This window comes from Hypanus sabinus, chromosome 4 (assembly GCF_030144855.1).
Source record: "Hypanus sabinus isolate sHypSab1 chromosome 4, sHypSab1.hap1, whole genome shotgun sequence".
Classification (NCBI taxonomy): domain Eukaryota; kingdom Metazoa; phylum Chordata; class Chondrichthyes; order Myliobatiformes; family Dasyatidae; genus Hypanus; species Hypanus sabinus.
The window spans coordinates 182,381,164-182,404,249 of record NC_082709.1 but is presented as its reverse complement, the minus strand read 5'-3'; the positions used below and the strand labels follow the sequence as shown (position 1 = coordinate 182,404,249).

General features: G+C 42.5%; 1 protein-coding gene across 1 annotated transcript in view; it reads left to right on the top strand.

The window, feature by feature from the left end:
* Positions 1–787: 787 nt before the first annotated feature.
* Positions 788–23,086, top strand: part of LOC132393552 (ATP-binding cassette sub-family G member 1) — a 57,948-nt gene continuing 35,649 nt past the window's right edge. Inside the window, exons 1-2 of the mRNA XM_059968959.1 lie at positions 788–924; positions 4,049–4,270. Coding sequence (XP_059824942.1) covers positions 4,051–4,270 — 220 coding nt within the window. The 5' untranslated portion in view covers positions 788–924; positions 4,049–4,050. The remainder of the gene's footprint in view (positions 925–4,048; positions 4,271–23,086) is intronic.

The following is a 23,086-nucleotide window of genomic DNA, read 5'->3' as shown; positions in this document are numbered from 1 at the left end:
GTGGGGGAGAGGAGATAGCAGTTCGGGACGTGGTGGGGGAGGATAGCAGTCCGGGACGTGTTGGGGGAGAGGAGATAGCAGTCCGGGACGTGGTGGGGGAGAGGAGATAGCAGTCCGGGACGTGGTGGGGGAGAGGAGATAGCAGTCCGGGACGTGGTGGGGGAGGATAGCAGTCCGGGATGTGGTGGGGGAGAGGAGATAGCAGTCCGGGACGTGGTGGGGGAGAGGAGATAGCAGTTCGGGACGTGGTGGGGGAGGATAGCAGTCCAGGACGTGTTGGGGGAGAGGAGATAGCAGTCCGGGACGTGGTGGGGGAGAGGAGATAGCAGTCCGGGACGTGGTGGGGGAGAGGAGATAGCAGTCCTGGACGTGGTGGGGGAGAGGAGATAGCAGTCCGGGACGTGGTGGGGGAGAGGAGATAGCAGTTCGGGGGGGGGGGGGGGGGGGGGGGGGGAGGATAGCAGTCCGGGACGTGTTGGGGGAGAGGAGATAGCAGTCCGGGACGTGGTGGGGGAGAGGAGATAGCAGTCCGGGACGTGGTGGGGGAGAGGAGATAGCAGTCCGGGACGTGGTGGGGGAGAGGAGATAGCAGTCCGGGATGTGGTGGGGGAGAGGAGATAGCAGTCCGGGATGTGGTGGGGGAGAGGCGGATTGAAGTTTGTCTCCGCCTCTCGAAGCTGGTGATTGGTCGTAGCAGATGGAAACTGCCGGCAGCTGCAGAGGGTAAACAGACCTGGAGAGAGATTGCTATGTTTAGGCTCCGTGGTACCAGTACAACCTCGGAGTCCCTGCATCCCGAATTCTGCTGACATTCGAGAAAACGCGCATCGTTTTTCCTCCCCCAAAACGTTATTGTTTAACCAACTGCTAAAAATACTTCAATTGCGTTTTAATAAACTGCAGTCGGTTCTGAACAGGCTGTGGGTGAGTTTTACAATTTCTCAAGCTCTCGCTTAGCGTAATATAGAATAAGGAGGTAGCGGATTGAAGGGTTGGCAAGGTTTGCAAATATAGCAAAGGACGCTTTTTATTATGTGACGCATCGATGAGATGGCGTTTAATTAGTACCGAATATCCCTGTTGTAGATGGAAACTGCATCGTTTATTGATAAGAAAGTTTCTAACGAAAACAATAAAATTATATATTGCAATGTATTAATTGTCATTAATTGAAGGGAGTTTCTGATTAGTGCGGACACCCCACTGATAGAATTAACAATGCTTTGTTAAAAACATTAAGTTGTTGCATTCCAGTTTTTGAAATATTATTATGCATTCAGGATCACTAGTTTTTAGATTAATATTTCTGTTCAAAGCACCATTAAGAATGAATAATCAGTTGGATTTGTTAAAATCGTTCTGATTATTGGGAACAGGTTAAGCGATTCGCCGCTTCTCCATCCCTCTCGTTCACTGGGTTTGATTTGACCGACAGTAACCCCGCTCTTGTTCGCTCATGAGTCGTCAGGAGGGAGTTTTGGTTGCATGTTTAATCGCAGACTTGAGGAATCCAAAAAAAAGTTATTGACGGTGACGTAATGTTTACCGTAATCATTTAATGGGGCGCAACATTGCAATACAATATTTAGTGCTATTTATGTTATTTGTTATTTAAGTCTTTAAAGAGGTTTAGGGGTAAATGTGATGGCGCTATGAACGCCGTGGATACGTGACGAGTATCCTTTAGAACACATAACAGTACAGTACAAGAACAGGCTGTTCGGCCCACAATATTAAAGACTCGTAATCAAATAGCTAACTAAATTAATCTCTTTTGCCTGCACAATATCCGTGTCACTCCGTTTTTCTCAAATCCATGTGCCCATCTAAACGTCTCTGAAAAGTCCCGAATGTATCTGTCTCTACCATCGCCTCAGGTGGGACATTCCAGACACCCACCACTGTCTGTGTGTTTAAAAAAAATCACTTGCCCTTCACATCTGCTTCTGTACTTTTTTTTCCCCCTTCCATGTGGCAAGGAGGTGTGAGCTGACAGGCTAGCCACCATTGTAAATTTGCCCTCCTGTGTAGCTGAGTGGTAAAATCTAGGTGGTGGGGAGAGTGAAGTTGATGGAAGGGAGACAATGGGATTAGTGTAAATGGACACGGACTTGATGGGCCCTTGGGCCTGTTTCATGATGTTGGACTAATTGAATCATTACCTGAGTTAAGAGGTCAAAACAAAATCCATCACTCTTTGATAAATGATTCCAATGGAAGGTCGTTTTGATATTTTAGGAGGCATGGTGGACCTCAAGACTGTTTGCATTTCAGTCAATGAGGTGGTCTCTAATACGGAGAGCAGAGCTGGAAGTGAGATACGTGGTGAACGAGATGATGATGATCCCATTAACATTATAATGTGAACATCTGTAAAGGGGCTCAGCCTAAAATGTTGGATCTTTAGATGCTCTGTAGATGCTGTCTGACCTGCTGCGTTTCTCCAGTATGTTGTTTGTGTTACCCTGGATTTCCAATTGGCCAGGTGGATGGATTGGATTATCGCGGTGCCTGTGAAGAACATGGTAACCCGTGTCAATGACGATCATCCAGTGGCAATTACTTCCTGTATGATGAAGTGCTTTTAGAGATTGGTGATGAAACCTATCAACTCCTGCCTGCTCCAATTTGCCTTCATCACAACAGGTCAACAGCAGATGCCATTTCACTCAACCCTGGAACATGTAGACAGTGAAGATGCATACATCAGGATGCTCTTCATTGACTACAGCTTGCCATTCAATACTAATACTCAAAACTGATCAATAAGCTTCAAGATCTTGGGCTCAGTACCTCCTTGTGCAACTGGATCCTTGATTTCCTCACTTGCAGATCCCAGACAGTTTAGATTGACCACAAAATCTCATCCACATTCTCCATCAGTATAGTGTGTCTGCAAGGCCATGTGCTGAACTCCCTGCTCTATACTTGAGGCTATGCACAGCTCCAATGCCATATTTAAGTTTGATCAAGACACACAAAGTGCTGGAGGAACTCAGCAGGCCAGGTAGCATCAATGGAAAAGAAAAAAACAGATGGCGTTTTGAGCTGAGACCTTTCAGAACGTTGTGTTTATATTTGTTTTTCAGTCAATGAGGTGGTCTTGAACAGGGCGGCTGCCCTCTTGCAGGCGGATTGTCATTGGCCAAACCGTGAATCAGCATATAGGAGGGAGATTGAAAATCTGAGGGAGTGGTGCCACAGCAATAACTTCTCACTCAATGTTAGTAAGACCAAGCAGCTGATTATTGACTTCAGGGAGAGGAAACTGGAGGTCCATGAGCCAATCCTCATTGGAGAACCAGAGGTGGAGAGAGTCAGCAGCTTTAAATTCCTTGGTGTTATCATTTCAGAGGATGAGTCCTCAGTCCAGCATGTAAGTTCCATTATGAAGAAAACATGACAGCAACTTTGCTTCTTTAGGGAGTGTGCAAAGATTTGGCCTGACATCTAAAACTTTGATGAACTTCTATAGATATGTGGTGGAGAGTATATTGATTAGCTGTACCAAAGCCTGGTATGGAAATACCAATGCCCTTGAATGGGAAAATCCTACAAAAAGTAATGGATATGGCCTGGTCCATCATGAGTAAAGCCTTCCCACTGTTGAGAGCATCCACATGGAACTTGGTCGCAGGACAACTGCATACCTAATCAGGGACACCCAGCACTCGGATCATGCTCTATTTTCTCTGCTGCCATCAGGAAGCTGGTACAGGAGCCTCAGAACTCACATAACCAGGTTCAAGAACAGTTATTACCCCACAACCATCAGGCTCTTGAACCAAAAGGGAAAACTTCAGTCAACTTCACCTGCCCCATTACTGAAATTTTCTCACAACCTATCTTAACATTCAAGGTCTCTTCATTTCATGTCCTGGATATTTTTTCTTATTTATTTATAGTTATTATTGTTTCCTCCTTCTTGTATTTGCACAGTTTGGTGACTTTTGCACAGTGGTGTCTGCCCTGTAGTTGCAGTTTTTCATTGATGCTATTCTGGTTATTAGATTTATTGAGTATGCCCACAACTTTGCCGTTCTAGCAGTCATGGCAGACCCCAAGTCTGTTTGCGTTTCGGTCGACGAGGTGGTCTCGAACGGGGCGGCTGCCCGACAGGATCCCCTCTTCCAGGCACACTTGAAGAAAGTGGAGAACAAGGTGATGGAGCCTCACCGCTTCTCTTACCTGCCCAAGCGACTTGCCGTCACCATTGAGTTCAAGGACTTGTCGTACTCCGTCTCCGAGGGTCCGTGGTGGAGGAAAACAGGTAAGAGAGCGAGGGGGCTGTGGGCAGTGAGCGAGCAGCACTGCCACTGGGATACTCAGTGCACACGATGGTAAAGATCTGTTAACATTATAGTCTGAACAACTGATATAATTCTCTGTTAACTTCATAGTGTGCATATCTGATAGGAGTTTTGGCCCAAAATGTCGTTTCTTTATTCCTATTCATGATGCTGCATGACCTGCTGTGTTCCTCCAACAGTTTGTGTGTGTTGTTTTCTTTTAGGCCGTTGATGACCTTCTGTCTCCATCATTAAAAGTCAATGTCATGGTTGGAATTCATTAATGTTTCTGTAATCCCCTGTTCAGGGGACTGGCCTGTGCAGCTTCACCAGAGCCCCGTTGGCCAGCCTTACCCTTTTCCACCTCTTCCCATTGGGACTTTGAGAGGCAGCATGGTGTGTGCGTTATTCTGGATTTCTAGCATCTGCTGAATTTCTTGTGTTTATGATATCATTCTCCATTAATGGTATAGTGTGTACATTTTGGTTTTCGGTATCGATTTATTACTGCCAGGATACAGTGGAAGTCTTGCCATGCATTTTGATGTAGAGGTCAAATCATTACACAGTGCATTGAATAAGGTAAAACAATAACAACACACAACAAAGTGTAACAGCTTGAGAAAATGCAGTGCAGGTAAACAATAAGGTCATAAATTGTGAAGCCAGTCTTATCGTTCATGAGGGCCTTTCGAGAGTCAGGTTATAGTAGGGTAGAAGCTGTCCTTAAGCATGGTAATACATGCTTCCAGGTTGATGGGAGAGGGGAGAGATAATGAATGTTCAGGGTAGGTGGGTCTTTGATTATTAACGTGTTTTATGTTCATATTATCTGTTAATGTTAAATTGTGCACATAGACAAGACACTGTGTTAATGTTATGAGAGCTATGTCTCTTCGTACCACCAGGCTCAACGAGAATTTTGATCCTGTTGTTATAAGACTATTGAACAGATTTCTTGTACAGTAAGACAGACTCTTGTCCTCATGATCTACCTCGCCATGGCCTTGAACCCTACTGTCTGCTTGTGTTGCCTTTTCTCTGTAACACTTTGTTTTTCAATCTGGTGTTGTTTTCCAATGTACTCACTCAATTCATTGACATGGTGAAACTATCTGAACGGTATGTAAAACAAAGTTTTACCCAGTGTCTCGACACATTTAACACTAATAAACTGATTTACCCAATGAAAATATTCTAAAGCTTGTACTGCTATCATGGCTGAAACTCCCACATGTCTCCCAACCACAGGACTGCTGTTGACGACATTTGCATTTGCTTCATAATTCCCTGTGTTCCTCCCAGAAACTTCTCAGATCAGAGGGGTAATCAGGCTGGATGATTACAGCTAAATAGGGTATGACAGAGGGAAGAAGGAATGTTGGCCAAGAGATTCCCACTCCTTTTTCAACTGATGATGAGTGGCTGTCCAGTGCGTATCTAATGTTATACACCCCTCTCTAAAACACTGATTCAGATTAATCTGTCACACGTACATCAAATCATACATGTGTCATTTGCGTTATCAACCAACACAACCTAAGGGTATGCTGGGAGAGGCTTGCAGCATACCCTTAGCACTCAGAAGCATCTCCCCAGCCTATCAGGTGTGATGTCTTGTGCAAACCTCCTCTACATATATTTTCGGATCTCTATTAGAGAATTCTAGAACAATACAGCACATACACAGGCCCTTCAGTCAACTAGTCCATGCCAACCATGGTGCCCACTAGTCCTAGTGGACAGCCAGATTTCTTCCCAGGGTGGATATAATTAATATGACAGGAGTAATTTTAAGATGATTGGTGGAAAGTACAGGGGGATGTCAGAGGTAAGTTTTTCAGGAACAGAGGTGATAGGTTGTATGGGACACTCTGTCAGGGGCATTTAAAAAAATTCACCTAGTCCCATCCACCTGCAAGTGGACCATATCCGTCCATTCCTCTCTCATCCATATTCTAATCCAAATTTCTCTTAAACCTACTGAATATTGAAAGGCTTAGAGAGAGTGGATGTTGAGAGGATGTTTCCAACAGTGGCAGAGCCTACAGGAGCTCCCACACTGGGGTCCATGGACCCATCAGTTCTAGGAGTAGGCAGCACAGCCTAAGAATACGAGGATTTCCCTTTACAACAGAGGTGAGGAGGATGGTTTAGACAATAGACTGTAGACAGTAGGTGCAGGAGTAGGCCATTCAGCCCTTCTAGCCTGCACCACCATTCACTGTGATCATGGCTGATCATACACAGTCAGTACCCCGTTCCTGCCCCCTCCCCATATCCCTTGACCCCGCTACCTATAAGAGCTCTATCTAACTCTCTCTTGAATGCATCCAGAGACTTGGCCTCCACTGCCTTCTGGGGCAGAGCATTCCACATATCCACCACTCTCTGGGTGAAAAAGTTTTTCCACATCTCAGTTCTAAATGGCCTACCCCTTATTCTTAAACTGTGGCCTCTAGTTCTGGACTCACCCATCAGCGGGAACATGCTTCCTGCCTCCAGCATGTCCAATCCCTTATTAATCTTACATGTTTCAATCGTTTTAAATTTTAGCCAGAGTGTGGGGGGATCTGTGGACTTCATTGCTCCAGATGGCTGTGGAGGCCAAGTCATTGGGTATGTTTAAAGTGGAGGTTGATAGGTTCTTAATCAGTAAGGGTTTCAATAGCGATGAGGAGAATGTGGTTGCAAAGAAAAATAAATCATCCATGATGCAATGCAGATGAATTGAATCACCTAATCTTGGCTCCTCTGTCTTATGATCTAAATGTTGCAATCGACCACTTCTACTGGCAGCTCAGTCTCCTCTTGCCACATCACCTTGCAGAGCATAGCCTCTTCCAGACAGTGATTTCCAGAACCCCACCTCCTCTGTTAAACTCTCGTCTCCAGGTTTTTGATCTTTCTACTATGGTTCTTCCTAGTTGTTCTGTCTAAGACCCTCATAATTGTATGCACTTACACTGAGTGTTCACTTTGTTAAGTGCACTTGTATGCCTGCTTATTAATGCAAATATCTAATCAGCCAGTCATGTGGGAGCAACTCCAAGGCAGAAAACAACATGCAGATATGGTCAAGAGGCACAGTTGTTCAGACTAAACATCAGAATGGGGAAGGGATGCAATCCAAGTGACTGACTCAGAAACGACCGATCTCCTGGGATTTTCACACATGACAGTCTCTAGAGTTCACAGAGGATGGTGCAAAAAACAAAAAGGGAACATCCAGTGAGTAATGCTCACAAAACGTAGGAGGAACTCAGCAGGCCAGGCTGCAGCTACAGAAAAGAGTAAACAGTCGACATTTCAGGCTAAGACCATTCATCAGGGCTTCATCAGTGGTCCTGATGAAATGTCTCGGCCCAAAGCATCGACTGTTTACTCTTGTCCATGGATGCCGCCTGGCCTGCTGAGTCCCTCCAGCATTTTATGTGTGCCACTGTATCAGGTACAGGAAGTTGCACGTTGTGGTTTGCTTGTACTGCACTTTTTCTGTAACTGTAATACTTTATTTTCCATTCTCAAGTCAAGTCACTTTTTATTGTCATTTCAACCACAACTGCTGGCACAGTACACAGTAAAAACAAAACAGGACCATTGTGCTACATCAAACAGTACAAAAACTACACTGAACTACGTAAAACAACACAAAAACTACACTAGACTACAGACCTACCCAGGACTGCATAAAGTGTACAAAATAGTGCAGGCATTACAATAAATAATAAACAAGACAATAGGCACAGTAGAGAGCAGTAAGTTGGTGTCAGTCCAGACTCTGGGTATTATTGTCTTGCTTTGTACTACCCCAATGTACTGTGAGATGAATTGATTTGTATGCAAGACTCATTTTTTACTGTACTTCGGTATGTGTGACAGTAATAAACCAATTTACCAGTTTATCACCCTGTCCATGCAGTCATATCCTTCCTGTACAGTGGTGACCAGAAACGTATACTGTGAAATAAACAAAGAGATATTAGCTTTAAGAGTACGTTTAATATCACCGGTACATGTTGTGAAATTTGTTGTTTTGCAGCAGCAGTATATTACAATACATAATAATGAGACTAAATTTTATCAATTACAATAAGAAGTGTACATATTAAAAATTAAACAAGTTGTGCAACAACAGGAAAATATAGAGAGATAGTGTTCATCATTCATTCAGAAATGTGATGGTGGAGAAGAACTGTTTCTGAAACAGGCCCTTCTCTGCTATTCCTCTATCTGTCACATGTACATCGATATATACAGTGAAATGTATTGTTTGTATCAAATCATATCATTGGAGATTGTGCTGGGCAGCCCGTGAGTGTTGCCATGCTTCCAGTACCAGCACAGCATGCACATAACTCACCAGGCTGTCTGAGGAATGTGGGAGGAAACTGGAGCATCTGGTGGAAGGTCACGTGATCATGGGAGAACATGCAAAACTCCTTGCAGACAGCAGCAGGAATGGAACCCTAATCATTGATCGATGAACTGGGTTCAGAATGTGCCCCCAATCAATCTTGTTTCTCCTCAGGATCTCAGATCAAAGATTTTTGATTTTATTTCTCCCCAGTGAGAGCAGGCTTTCTGCTTTCTTTATCTCAAGGCCTTTGAGACTTTTCTGTTCTGAGAGAATGGTTCTATTTTTGTAGCTAAAGTCAGTCAAACATGAAAATATTCCTGATTAAACCTTTCCTGCAGCTGAGACCAAGTTAGTGATTAATAAAGAATGGCACTTTAGTCTGTATATTTAATTATAAATAAACCAATTTTTTTTTATCCACATCGTTCTGCTCCTTGAAAAGACTGTGTTGGTATAACGGATGCTTCACTGTGGTAGAGGCACATATCTGTTTTGAATTTTTCTCTCTGCAAGATTTTATTTCCCCTGGTCTCTTGCTATTAGTGACTTCTCTAAAAATAGCATTGCATATGAAAGACATCTTAAAATATGGGCACAATTTGTGCAGTAATCAGGTGCAGTGCACCATAATGCAACGTTCTAACTGGTAATCCTTGGTTACCGTCGGTCATTGTCCGACAGTAACCTCTTGCTGGTGCTCAGCAAGCAGCCAGGATCTGATTGGCTTTATGTCTCGCTGTTGCTAGGGTAGCAAGATGCAGGGATGTGCTGTGAAAGGGGTGGGGTTTGAAGAAAGTGCATGTGCAAATTCAGAAGCCAGTGCTTTTCATCTGCTGTGACACAAAATAATGATGTATTACAGCAGGGTTCCAAGCTGGATATCTCAGTATTGCTGTCTAGCAAATAGGTGGTGAAAGATATACCTGCATGTGAGAGAGAGAGAGTGAAAGATGGAGAGCGATAGATGTGATACAGTATATATCTGTCTTGTCCCCTCCGCTCTCTCCCTCCCCACCCTCCTCTTTTTCACCCCACACACACTCACCCCCCCCCCCCACATAACCCCAACCCCACCACCCCCCTCATTCTCCCTCCGGAAGTCAAGGATGTTGGGATTAGAGATGATGTAGCTCTGCAGGAGAGGTGTGACACTTGTATAAAATATGGATAGGGTTAGAGATAGGTGCCATTACCAACCCCAGTATGAATGGGATTGAATGGTTGCACCTGCCAACCCTATTACCTTTACAACAGTCCAGGTCAGAGATTAATTGGAGTTTTATCCTGCACCCTTCCCTTATCAGGCCATTTGTTCATGCATTAAGGGTGCGGCACAAATTTACCACCACTCTCCTAACCTTTATTAATTCAAATTCTGATTCACTTAATTTACTAATTCACTCATGGTGGCTGTCTCTCAAATTACTGGAAATTTAATTACACTAGTGTACAAAAATCACTAATTGTTCTGGCAATGTCACCACTAATATTTAGTTGTTGGAAATGCAGTGAAGATGAGTTATAGAATTGCAGGAATAATATACAGAGATGCAGATATGCTCAGAGGAACTTGGGATACTTCCACAAAAACCATTGAAAGCCAGCGTGTAGGTGTAAGAGGCACATTGGAAGGCAATCAAACTGTTGACTTTTCTCGTAAGAATATAAAACAATATACAACTTGCCTTTCTTATTGTCAATTTCTAATTTCTAATGGAATGAACAACCCCCTCCCCCCTTCTCTCTTTTTCCATTCCCCATTCTGGTTCCCCTATTACCTACTCTCTTCTCCTCACCTGCCTGATGGTAGTTATGGTTCCTGAACCTGGAGGTGTGAGTCCTGAGGCTCCTGAACCACCTTCCTGATGGCACAGAAGGAAGAGAGCATGACCCGGGTGGTGGTGTCCCTGATGATAGGCGCTGCTTTCCTGTGTCAATGCTCGGTGTGGATGCTCTCAATAATGGGGAGGGCTGTATCTACTTCTTTTTGTAGAATTTTCATTTCAAGGGCATTGGTGTTTCCGTGCCAGGTTGTGATGCAGCCGGTCAATACAATCCCCATCATATATCTTTATAAGTTTGTCAAAGGTTTAGATGCCATGTAGAACCTTTGCAAATTCCTAAGGAAGTTGAGGTGATGCCGTGCTTTCTCGGTAATTGCACTTATGTGCTGGGCCCAGGAGAGATCCTTTGAAATGATAATGCCAAGGAATTGCTCATCCTCTCCATCTCCGATTTGCCGCTGAGGACTGTATCCTTAGAAGATCCATTAAAGATTAGCTTGTATGTCAAAACATGCAGTGAAATGCAACACAGTCTGAGGATGTGCTGCAGGCAGCCTGCCAGAGTTGCCTCACTTTTGGCACCAACAACATACTAATCCGTACATTTTTGGAATGTGGGAGGAAACTGGAAAACCCCAAGGAAACCCATGTGGTCATGGGGAGAATGTACAGATTCCTTATTTACAGAGGTGGAAATTGAATGCCTATATTTCACTGAAAAGCATTATGCGTTATGCTAACTGTTACACAATCATGCCATCCTGTGGTGAGAGGGTGTGATTCCTCCCAGCACGGTAGCTAGAGAAGACTGGTGAAGGATGGTTTAATCCACTGGGTCGGAAGATGGGTTGAAGACCATTAAGAGGAATAAAGCCTCTCAGTTTTTGTTACATTTAACCCTGATGCCTCCATGTTAATACTGAAGAGATTCAGTCAGGTTTCAAGTGACTCGACTCTTAGATTTGCTATTTTTTGTTTTCTGCACTGCACATGAATTGCTGTAGGTCAGTCAGAGAATATAGTTTTCTGGAAAATTCAAGTAGAACCTAGAAGTAACAGGGAAACTTTCATTTGAGCCCTCCTGATAAAACCAATAACCGTGGAGTTGATGAAGACTACTAGTAGGATTGTGAAAGGATGATGGGAAGAAAATGGAGACAGTGAGAGAAGGACGATGAACATGCCAATTAGTTTCCCATCTATGAAGGGATGAATAAAGTCTTTAACTTTGCTTCCCTCTTTATATCTTGACTTACTGAATATTTCATAGGCGCAATGGACCCATGCTGACCAAGACTCATATTTAGGCCAGATCAATTTGTGTGCACTTAAGATGCTGTGCAGAAGTCTTAGGCACATATATTTGTCAACGTTGAGTGGTGAGCGAGTTTGTAAATCTGGCAGGAGCAAAGGATGTTGGAGAGTGGAGTGCTGAGGGACGGGTGTGAAACAGGTTGCAAAGATGGAGTGCCAGGGGTGGGGGTTGGCACAAGCACAGACACACCCAGTCCTGAGACATCAGGCAAGGTCATTTGATTCTAAACAATTTGGTTACTGATCATTATGGAATCTATCTCAGGTGCTTCCTGCTCCCTCCCCTCTCCCTTCCCCTTTTCCCAGCCATGATTCCCCTCTCTCTGCTCCCTTCCCACTCTCTGTCCACAATATCAAAACCAGGTTTATCATCACTCACATATGTCATGAAATTTATTTATTTTTCTTTATGGCAGTGCATTACATAAAAATACAGTACACAGCAAGGGTGTCTAAGATTTTTGCACTCTTCTGTATCTCTCCAAAATTTTCTTACCTGTGTACCTTCTGATATTTTTGTATTTTGTAATCTGCAGAGGATTATAAACTCAGCCATCTCCATCATGGGTACTAGCCTCCCTACCATTGAGGGCATCTTTAAAAAGCAATGCCTCAAACAGGTTGAATCCATCATTAAGGACACCTGTCACCTCTTCTCATTACTACTATCAGAGAGAGGTACAGGAGCCTGAAGACACACTCTCGATGCTTTAGGAACAGCTTCTTCCCCCACCATCAGGTTTCTGAACAGATACAATCTCATTATTTATTTGGCTCTCTTTTTGTATTCAGTGGTCACCTCATTAGGTACACCCGTTCACCTGTTCATTAATGCAAATATCTAATCTGCCGATCCTGTGGCAGCAACTCAGTGCATAAAAGCATGCAGACGTGGTCAAGAAGTTGAGCTGTTGTTCAGACCAAACATCAGAACAGGGAAGAATTGTGATCTGAGTGACTTTGACAGTGGACTGATTGCTGGTGCCAGATGGGGTGGTGGTTTGAGTGTTTCAGAATGTGCTGATGATCTGGGGTTTTCACACACAGTCTCTGGAATTTATAGAGAATGGTGTGAAAAATGGAAAAACATCAGTGAGCGTCACTTCTGTGGGTGAAAACACCCTTACACAGTATCTCGTCAACAATTGTATGTAAAATCTGCGATAAAGAACTGAATTACAGGATGTTCATAAAGTGGACACTGAATGTTTTTCTTCTTGTAATTTATTGTATGTTTTTATATAGTACACTGAACTGCTGCCACAAAAAGAACAGATTTCATGACATATGTCAGTGATAGTAAACTTGTTCTGATTCTGAATCTGATTGCAGTTTCCAATTTACACCAACTGCAGTTTTTTTAATTTTTGGTTTCGTAGAGTCACAGAATACTACAGCAAAGGAAGGGGCCCATCAGCCCATCGATCCCACACTGAATTATTAATCTGCCTAGTCCCATCAACCTGCACCTGGATGATGGCCCTCTCTTCGGTCCACATCATTGTACTGACAATGATTTAACTTGGTCATTGTGAGTCATTCAGGCAGGGCGCAGCCACACAGAGATCATGGGTAGGGGCCTAAACAGATAACACTGTTCAGAATTGACTGCTGATATCTTTGTTGGCATTTTCTAACACAGACAAGCACGTTTCCCTGGATATTTGTTCCACAAACACAGCAGTGTACTTTAAAGGGCTGGGGAACTACAGGCAGAGGATTGGCATACTGTCCTTTGTAATAAAAACAGATCTCTTAATTGTGCAGTAATTGTAATCATTGAGATCACAGTAAGGCGAATGAGTGGGTTGCATTAAAGCTGGATGTCACCCCCGACTGTGTGATGGGTGTCAACCTGCAGTTCCGGCAGCCATCTGCCACCTCTGAATCTCTAATTCAAGCACCCAAGACCTTTGTCTATTCATTATCTGTCATTGGTTTTGTATTGACCTGGGAGGCATTAATGAACAGCTGGCTGTAACGGGTTCCCAGCTGCATCTGGGTACCGGCGGTGCACAGGCAGCGAAAACTTGCAGCATTCTACGTTACCAAGGTTCAACAGGGTCTTGCAATCCCAATACGATCACTTGCACCGTGCACCATGATGGCACAACGGTGCACTACCACCAAGTCCAGGCGATAACGCAGCAATGGTACGCACCAAGTCCATCACGTTGATCAACTTGCTGATGGAAGAGTCCTGCAGTACTCAATGTTCTTAATATCCGGTAGGATCTTGAGATCTTAATAAAAAAAAGCATAGGATGAACAAATACACCTTTGATTGTGCATGGAGTGTGCTGCCGTTTTACCGGAGCCTTATAGACTCATAGAAAACTGCAGCACAGAAACAAGCCCTTCAGCCCATCCAGTCCATGCCTAACCATTTAAACTGTCTAGTCCCATCAACCTAGGCAGTTTAAATGGTTCAGCATGAACTAGATGGGATGAGGGGCCTGGTTCTGTGTTGCAGTTTTCGATGACTCTGTAAGTGATTGAATTCTTGAAAGAGATTGTGTCTGACATGTTCTCAGTATTAATTTTTTTATTTCTTTATCTGCACAATTTTGTCTTCTTTTGTACGTTGGTTGTCAGTCTTAATTTACGTATTAGTTAAAATAAGTGGTGCAAAATAACAGATAAAAAAAGTAGTGAGGTAGTGTTCATGGGTTCAATGTTCATTCAGAAATCGGATGACAGAGGGGAAGAAGTTGTTCCTGAATCTCCGAGTGCGTGCCTTCAGGCTTCTGTACCTCCTTCCCAACAGTTTATTCTTCATTCTGTTATTGTTTTACCTTGTTCTATCTCAATGCATTGTGTAACAGTTTGATCTGCAGAACAATATGCAAGACCAGCTTCAGTGACAATGAACTAATTCCAATTCTAAAAGCAAGAAGTGTCGGTTTCAGACAGAGGTGAGAGATTTAAAAAGGACATCAGGGGCAGCTCCTTCATGCAAAAAAAGTAGTGTGTATTCAGAACGAGCTGCCAGAAATACTGGTTGAGGTGGGCACATGAGCAACATTTAAAAGATACATGGACAGGAGAGGCTTAGAGGGCTGTGGGCCAAAGATGGGACTAGGTTGCTGGACAACAGTGTTGACATAGACAGATGGGGCCGAAGACCCTGTTTCCATGTTATGGAGTCATTGAACACAACACCACAGAAACAGCCCTTTCAGCCATCTTGTATATTTAACATTTCTGTAATACTTGATTATTCTTGTGTGTGTGTGTGTGTGTGTATGTGTTTATATGTAAACAAATTATGTACGTCATCACATGATACGTGTGTGCCTCACTTAAAGTAAACATGAAGATAGACTCACATTTTGGACTCCAATATCTTCCTTTGAATTAGTTTAATGTTCTTAAGTTACAAAACAGAACACATCTAGTCCATGCCAAGCTATTATTCTGCTTACTTCCATCAACCTGCATCTGGACAATAGTCTGCCATAACGCTCCCAAATTTCTCTTAAATGTTGAATTCAAATCTGTACCCACACTTCTGCTGGCAGTTCATTCCACATTCTCACCGACCCCTAAGGGAAGAAATTCCCCTTCAGGTTCCCCTTCCCTCCTCTTCATTTTTACACTGTGGCACCCTTCTCACCTATCTACCACCTTATCACTTTCCCCTGGTAGCCCTCCTCTTTCCCTCTCTCCCATGATTCACTCTCCTTTTCTATCAGATTCCCTTTTCTCCAGCCCTTCCTCTTTTTCACTTATCACCTCCCAGCTTCTTACCTCATCCCTCCCTCCCCCACTCACCTGGCTTCACCACAAGGGTTCCTAACCTAGAGTCCATGGACCCCTCGGTTAATGGTAGGGGTTCATGGAATAAAAAACGCTGGGATCCCCTGACCTATCACCTTCGAGCTTGTCCTCCTCCCACTACCCTTTTCTTCTTCTTCTGGCATCTTCCCCTTTCCTTTCCAGTCCTGATGAAGGATCTCAGCCTGAAACATCATCTGTTCATTCATTTCCATTGATGCTGCCTGACCTGGTGAGTCCCTCCTGCATTTTGCGTGTGTGTCTCTGGATTTCCAGCATCTACAGAACCTTTTGTGTTTACAAATGTGACCGTCAACATTTTATAAAGCTTGCTGTTACATTCCTTCTCTGTAAATCATAGAATCAGCTAAGCAGCTAAGCCTTTCTCAACGTGCCTTGTCTTCTTAAATCATTTCTCAGCATATGTCCCAGATCTCTGTATGCCTGTTAGAGCCGTGTCCTCTAATTTACATTGCTAATCCCTACTCTTTCTTGCAGAGAGTAACACTTCACACTCCCCTGTTAAATTTCATCTGTCATGTGTCTGCCCATAATTTAAAGCCTACTTCTATCTTTGCATTTCACAAACTTTAAAGTTTGGATTCATTACTAGAATCCTCAAATCCATTTTGATTGTTTTAAAATAATTTTTGCCCTTGTCACCAATTGGGTAAAAATATTCTCACCTTTATGACTTTCAAAACCTTTTCTAAATTTTCTTTCTCGACAAGAGACAAAGCAGTCCAAACTCTCTCCTCATCAGATCACTCTCTTTCATCTGTCGTGGGGCAGTTTTTATCACTTATACCCCCCCATTTTGAAACCCACTTTCATCGCAGATTTGGAAAGTCTGCTGCATGACAGGCTAATCAATCAAAAGTCAAGTTTATTGTCATAAACGCAAGAGATTCTACAGATGCTGGAAATCCAGAGCAACCCACACAAAATGCTGGAGGAACTCAGCAGGTCACACAGTTTCTATCAAAGTGAATAAGCAGTCGATGTTTCAGTTGCCTAGCACCATCCAGGCTGATTTGACTTGAAGCAGACAATGCATTTCACTGTATGTTTCGATATTTCGATGTACATGTGTCAAATAAAGCTAAGGTAATTAGTGGAAAGTTACACCAGGGCAGGACATACACAGTTAATGAACAGAGAGACTTAGAGGGTACAGGATATGGAATATTAGAAAGTTTTTGACAAGAACAGGCCATTTGGCCCAACAAAGCTTGCCAAATTCTTATTCACATATATTGAGTTTTGATTTGAAAGTCTCTAAGGTACTACTCTCAACTACACAAATAGGTAGTTTATTCCATGCATCCACAGCTTGCTGCAAAAAAAAAGGTGTCCTGGTGTTGCAAACATTTAATCAGTCTCCCCCTATGGCCTTGTGTCCTTGTTGATGTGCATTCTTGAAAGCAGAATGCTTTCGAGATGAGTTATCGAGTACAAGAGCTGGAACATCATGTTACAAATTTACAAAATTATTGTTAGGTTATACTTGAAGCATTGTGTGTGGTTCTAGTCACTAGACTACAGGAAATATGTGATTAAACCAGTGAGGATGCTGGGTGGTTTGGATGGCTTGAGTTACAAACAGAGATCAGATAGGCTGGGCATAAACACTAAGTTGAAAGTAAATTTATAATCAATATACATATGTCACCGTATACAACCCTGAGATTCATTTTCTTGCAGGCATACTCAGTTGATCCATAATAGAATAGTAACTGTAATAGAATCAATGAGAGACCACACCAGCTTGGGAGTTCAACCAGTGTGCAAAAGACAACAAACTATTCAAATAGAAAAAGAAAGAAATAATAATATTAAATTAATAAGCAATAAGGATTGAGAATATAGATGATGAGTCCTTGAAAGTGAGTCCACTGGTTGTGGATGCTCTCAATAGTGGGGAGGATTTTACATGCGATGGACTGGGCCATACCCACTGCTTTTTGTAGGATTTTCCATTCAAAGGCATTGGTATTTCAATACCAGGTGAAGATGGAGTCAGTCAATATATTCTCCTCCACGTATCTGTAGAAGTTTGTCAAAGTTGTAGATGTCATGAATCTTTAGAAACTCCTGAGAAAGTAGAGGTACTGCCATGCTTTCGTCATAATTGCACTTACATGCTGGGCCCAGAGGACAGGTCCTCTGAAATGATAACATTGACGCTGACCTTCTCCACCTCTGATCCTCTGATGATGACTTGCTGATGGACCTCTGGTTTCCTCCTTTTGAAGACAATAAACAGCTCCTTGGTCTTTCTGACAATGAGTAAGATATTGTAATCTCCCTCTGCATGTTGGAAATCCAGAGCAGCACATACAAAATGCTGGAAGAACTCAGCAGGTCAGGTAGCATCTAGGGAGGGGAATAAGCAGTTGACATTTTGGGCTGTGATGTTTCATCAGAACTGGAAAAGAAGGGAAGAAGCCAGAATAAGAAGATGAGGGGAGTGGAAGGAGTACAAGCTGACAGTGTCTTGTTATCTGCACAAGTATATGTATGCACAGGTGCAATGAAAATCATACTTGCAGCAGCATCACAAGAATAGAGTCTCATATAAACAACAAACTCAATAAATGAATCTTTTTTTAACAGGAGAACGCAATTAGAACCAAAGAGTCAAGTTTGTGGCAAGATGGTCATAATGTTGCTAAAGTGTAATGATTGGGATTTTGCTAGTTATATTAAGAACTGAATGTTTAAAGGGAAGTTGCACTTCTTGAATGTGTTTGTGTGGGACTTCAGGCTTCTTTACCTTCTGCCCAGTGGTAGCTGTGAGACGATGGCATGGCCCGGTTGTTAAGGGTTTTTGATTGATGTTGCCTTCTTGAGTTACTACAAATGATAAGGATGGAATTGTTTTGATGTAATGAGTCTACCACCAATTCAGAACTTGCAGAATTATGTAGAATTACAGTTCAGAGAGCAGCTATCATACTCAACCGTTCGTAATAGACTTGTAAGAGTTTACTATCCACATGTGTGACAGTCTCCAGAGGGGCTAGCTTCACTCAACTTCACTTGCCCTTCACTGAACTGTTCCCATACCTATGTACTCAACCTCAAGGACTCTTAATCTCATGTATTCAGTATTTATTGATTATAATTTTTTTTCTCTTTTGGTATTTGCACAGTTTGCATATTGGCTGTCCTCTGACCTGTTGTGTACAGGCTTTCATTGATTCTACTGTGGTTCTCATATTTACTGTGAATGCCTGCAAGAAGACAAATCTCAGGGTTGTATAGGGTGACATATATGTACTTTGATTATAAATTTATTTTGAATTTTGAACAACCTTGCTCTGTTCCAGGTGAATTGAAGGTTTTCTGTCCCAGCCTGTATAATTATTTATGAGATTCATCTTGCGGTCTGCTTCATTTATTTCAATATTTCATTCCATAACCTAACAACTAGCCCCCACCCAACTCCTAATTTGTCTTAACATCTTAACATGTCTTAACTTTCCACCCATGGCAAAATGGATTGTTGACATGTCTGGACTCTTCATCCATGGCAATATTATTTGAGATTTGTTCATGTATCTTTAAACATGGAAGGTATTTTTTGTCTGTGTGTTCATGTCAGAAACCTATTAGTGAGCAGACTGATGTAATGGGGCTGCTTCTCAAGTTATGTAACAGCTCTGACGGCTTACATTGTAGGGAGAGATTCAGTCAACTGAAACTGTTCTTTCTGAAGTGAAGGAGGTTGAGTGGTGACCTTATAGAGGCATATAAAATTATGATTGGCATATATAGTGGTGTGTTCCCATACCACTAGGTTTAGGAACAATTATTATCCTTTAACCATCAGGTTTCTGAACTATCGTCGACAATTTTACTTACCTCAACACTTAACTGATCCCACAGCCTATGGCAACACAGCAGGCTGGGCAGAATCTAGGAAAAGAGTACAGGCAATATTTTGGGCCAAAATTCTTTGGCAGGAGTCCACAACCTATGGACTCACTTTCAAGGATACTACAACTCATGTTCTCAATATTATCTGTCTGTCTATTTATCTATCTATCTATCTATCTATCTATCTATCTATCTATCTATCATGTTTTTATTGTATTTGCACAGTTCATCTTCTGTTGCACATTGGTTGGTTGTCAGTCTTTGTTCGGGTGTAGTTTTTCAAAATTTTACCTGTCTTTGCATGCAAAACTATTTTCAAACCTGATTCTTGAAGAGCCTGGCTCTAACTTTTCCCTTTCCCTCTCTGCTTCTTGAACAGAGGTCATCCCAGGCAAAGTTCAGCAGGATCAGTAACCTATTAGAGAAATGGGTGAAAGTTTAAGTAACCATCTGTTCTACTCAGCATCAAAACTAAGTCGAGAAACAGCCAGTTAAATCCGATTAATTAAATTGAAGGTTCTATTGAGGCCATGTGTTAATTTATACACAACATGCTTACAGACCTGGGTGGGAAATCTGGTTGTGCAGTAGGCTTGTAGAGTTAATGTATAAAACTTTGAAACTTTGAGGTAGTTAACAGCATGAAATAAACAGCATGGTAGCATAAGCAGAGACTTTGTCCAGGGTAGGAATAGTTGATATAAGGAGGAAAGTATCGGGGTGAGTTAATTTTTTTTTACACAGAGTTGTAGGTGTGTGGAACATCCTCCAACAGGTGATGGTAGAGACAAATACATTAGGGACATTTAAGAAACTCTTAGATAGGCATATGGACCTGAACCATCAGGCTGTTGAACCAATTGAGGTAACTTCACTTGCTCATCATTGAAATGTTTCCACAACCTATTGACTCACTTCCAATGGCTCTTCATCTCATGTTTTCAATATTTATTGCTTTATTTATTCACTTGTTATTACTTATTTCTTTTTTGTATTTGAACAGTTTGTTGTCTTTTGCACAGTGGCTGAACACCCAAGTTGGAGTGATGTTTCATCGATTCTGTTATGGCTGTTATTCTATATATTTATTGAGTATGCCCACAAGGAAATGAGTCTTAGGGTTTTATATGGAGAAATATGGATAAGGGAAGGGTTCAATTGACCTTAGAGTAGGTTAAGGTTGTCACAACATTGCGAACCAAAGGGCCTGTCCTGTCTGTGATGTTCTATGATAATATACAACACCAATGTTTGCAACTTGGGTTTAATTCCTGCTACTGTCTGTAAGGAGTTTCTACGTTCTCCTGATGACATCATGGTTTTCTTCCAAGTGTTTTAGTTTCCTCCCACATTCCAAAGATGTACAGGTTAGGCTTAGTAAATTGTACACTTGTTGTTATGTTGGTGTCAGAAGCGTGGTGACACTTGTGGGCAGCCCCCAGCACATCCTCAGACTGCATTGGTCATTGACTTAAAACAATGCATCTCACTGTATGTTTTGATGTACATGTGACAGATCATGCTACTTTTAAATGGGGACATGAAATTCTTGTACCATCACCCTTCCTTTTAATTGTCTTCCCTGGCATCCCATTTATTTCCTCCTTAATTTTCTACTTGAGCTTCGAGGAGGCGACACTTGGAGTTCTCTGTATAGTTTTGGTTAAATGAAAGACACCATTAAGCTGAAAACAGAGCAAAGATTTTCTCCATTCTGAAGAAGCGTCTTGACCCAAAGCTATTTATATCCGTTCATGCTGCCTGACCTGCTGAGTTCCTCCAGCATTTTGTGTGTGTTGCTTTGGATTTCCAGCATTTGCAGTCTTTCTCATATCAAATATTTGCAAGTTTCTTTCTAGGATGTGAGGACCTGAATTATGGGGAGAGAGAAGTGGGATATGCTGAGACTTTATTCCTTGGACCATAGGAGACTGAGGGATAATCTTTAAAAAGGGGTGTAAATTCATGAGGGGCAGATATAGGGTGGATGCAGATATATGATCCAAGGCTTTGTCAGTAGTTGCAGTGTGATCACTCAGGTCAAGTATAAGATTCTCCTAAGGGATCGTCTTGGTGGGTCTGAGGGTTGCTGTAGATCTACATATTTTGGTCACTAGCAGCTTCCCCATGTCAGAATTATGCCCCCTTCCACTTGCTGATTACCATGGTACTTAATCTGGGATGTTGGGGGTGAATTGATAACACTTGTGCACGACTTCGTTATGCGCGGATGCTGAAACAAAGGCCGTCATCAGACTGTCCTTGACAGATCAAGCTCAGGGTCCAGTGGCATGGAATGAAAAGCAACTGGGGACCCTTCACTGCTTCAGTCTTACTCTCCCTTCACTGACATTGTGATGTGTCATCATCCTCGGCCAGCTCCACCGTCAAGGTCTTGGTTGGATTGCCCTTGTGTCTGGAACCTCTCCCTAGATCTTACCTCACTGGGTGACCCTACCGGGAACTAAACATCAGGTGATGCCACCCTTGGGATCTCAGGAACTTACTGTGGCAAGATGATGTCAGCTTCCTCAGTCACCTCAGAACCCACAAGACTCGAGTGGAAGCAAATCACCCTCAATAAAGCATTGCTGAGGCCAAATTTGGAGTGAAGTGTGAGTTCTGGCCACATTCCTGCAGGAAAATTTACAAAGGTGTTGCCAAGACTTGAGGATCTGAGTTATAGAGAAAGATTGAATAGGTTAGAACTTTATTCTCTAGAACGTAGAAGATTGAGGGAGGATTTGATAGATGTATACAAAATTATGAGGGGTATAGATAGGGTAAATGCAAAGTGGCTTTTTCTGCTGATGTTGGGTGAGACTAGAACTAGCAGTCATGAGTTAGGTGTGAAAGGTGGAATGTTTAAGGGGAAGATGAGAGGAAGCTACTTCACTCAGAGGATTGTGAGGGTGGAATGAGCTGCCAGTGGAATTGGTAGATGCGGGCTTGATTTCAACATTTAAAAGAAATTTGGATAAGAACATAGATGGGAGTGGTATGGAGGCTATAGCCCAGATGTAGGTCGATGGGACTAGGCAGAATAATAGCTTGGCATGAATTAGATGGGCCAAAGGGCCTGTTTCTGAGCTGTAGTGTTCTATGACTCAATAATCCTGAAGGATAAAGCAAGTTAACTTACATTTACCTTGCTCTAAGCTCATCTAACCCTTCCCTCCCACATAATCCTCTGTTTTTCTGTCATCCATGTGCCCATTGAAGAGTCTTTTAAAAGTCTCTAATGAATCTGCCTTTATCATCAACCCTCGCAGTACGTTCCATGCACCCACCACACAAGTGGTGTCACAGGTAGATTGGGTCATAAAGAATGTTTTTGGCACATTAGCCTTCATAAATCAAGCTATTGAGTAGAGGAGATGAGATGTTATGTTGAAGTTGTATAAGACATTGGTGAGGTCTAATTTGGAGTATTGTGTGTACTTTTGGTCACCTACCTACAGGAAAAATGTAAATAAGGTTGAAAGAGTACTGAAAATTTTATAAGGATGTTGCTGTGTTTGGAGCACCTGTGTTGTAGGGAAAGACTGAATACATCACAATGTTATTCCTTGGAATGTAGAAGATTGAGAGGAGATTTGGTAGAGGTATACAAAATTATGAGGGGTATAGATAGGGTAAGTACAAGCAAGCTTTTTTCACTGAGGTTGGGTGAGACTAGA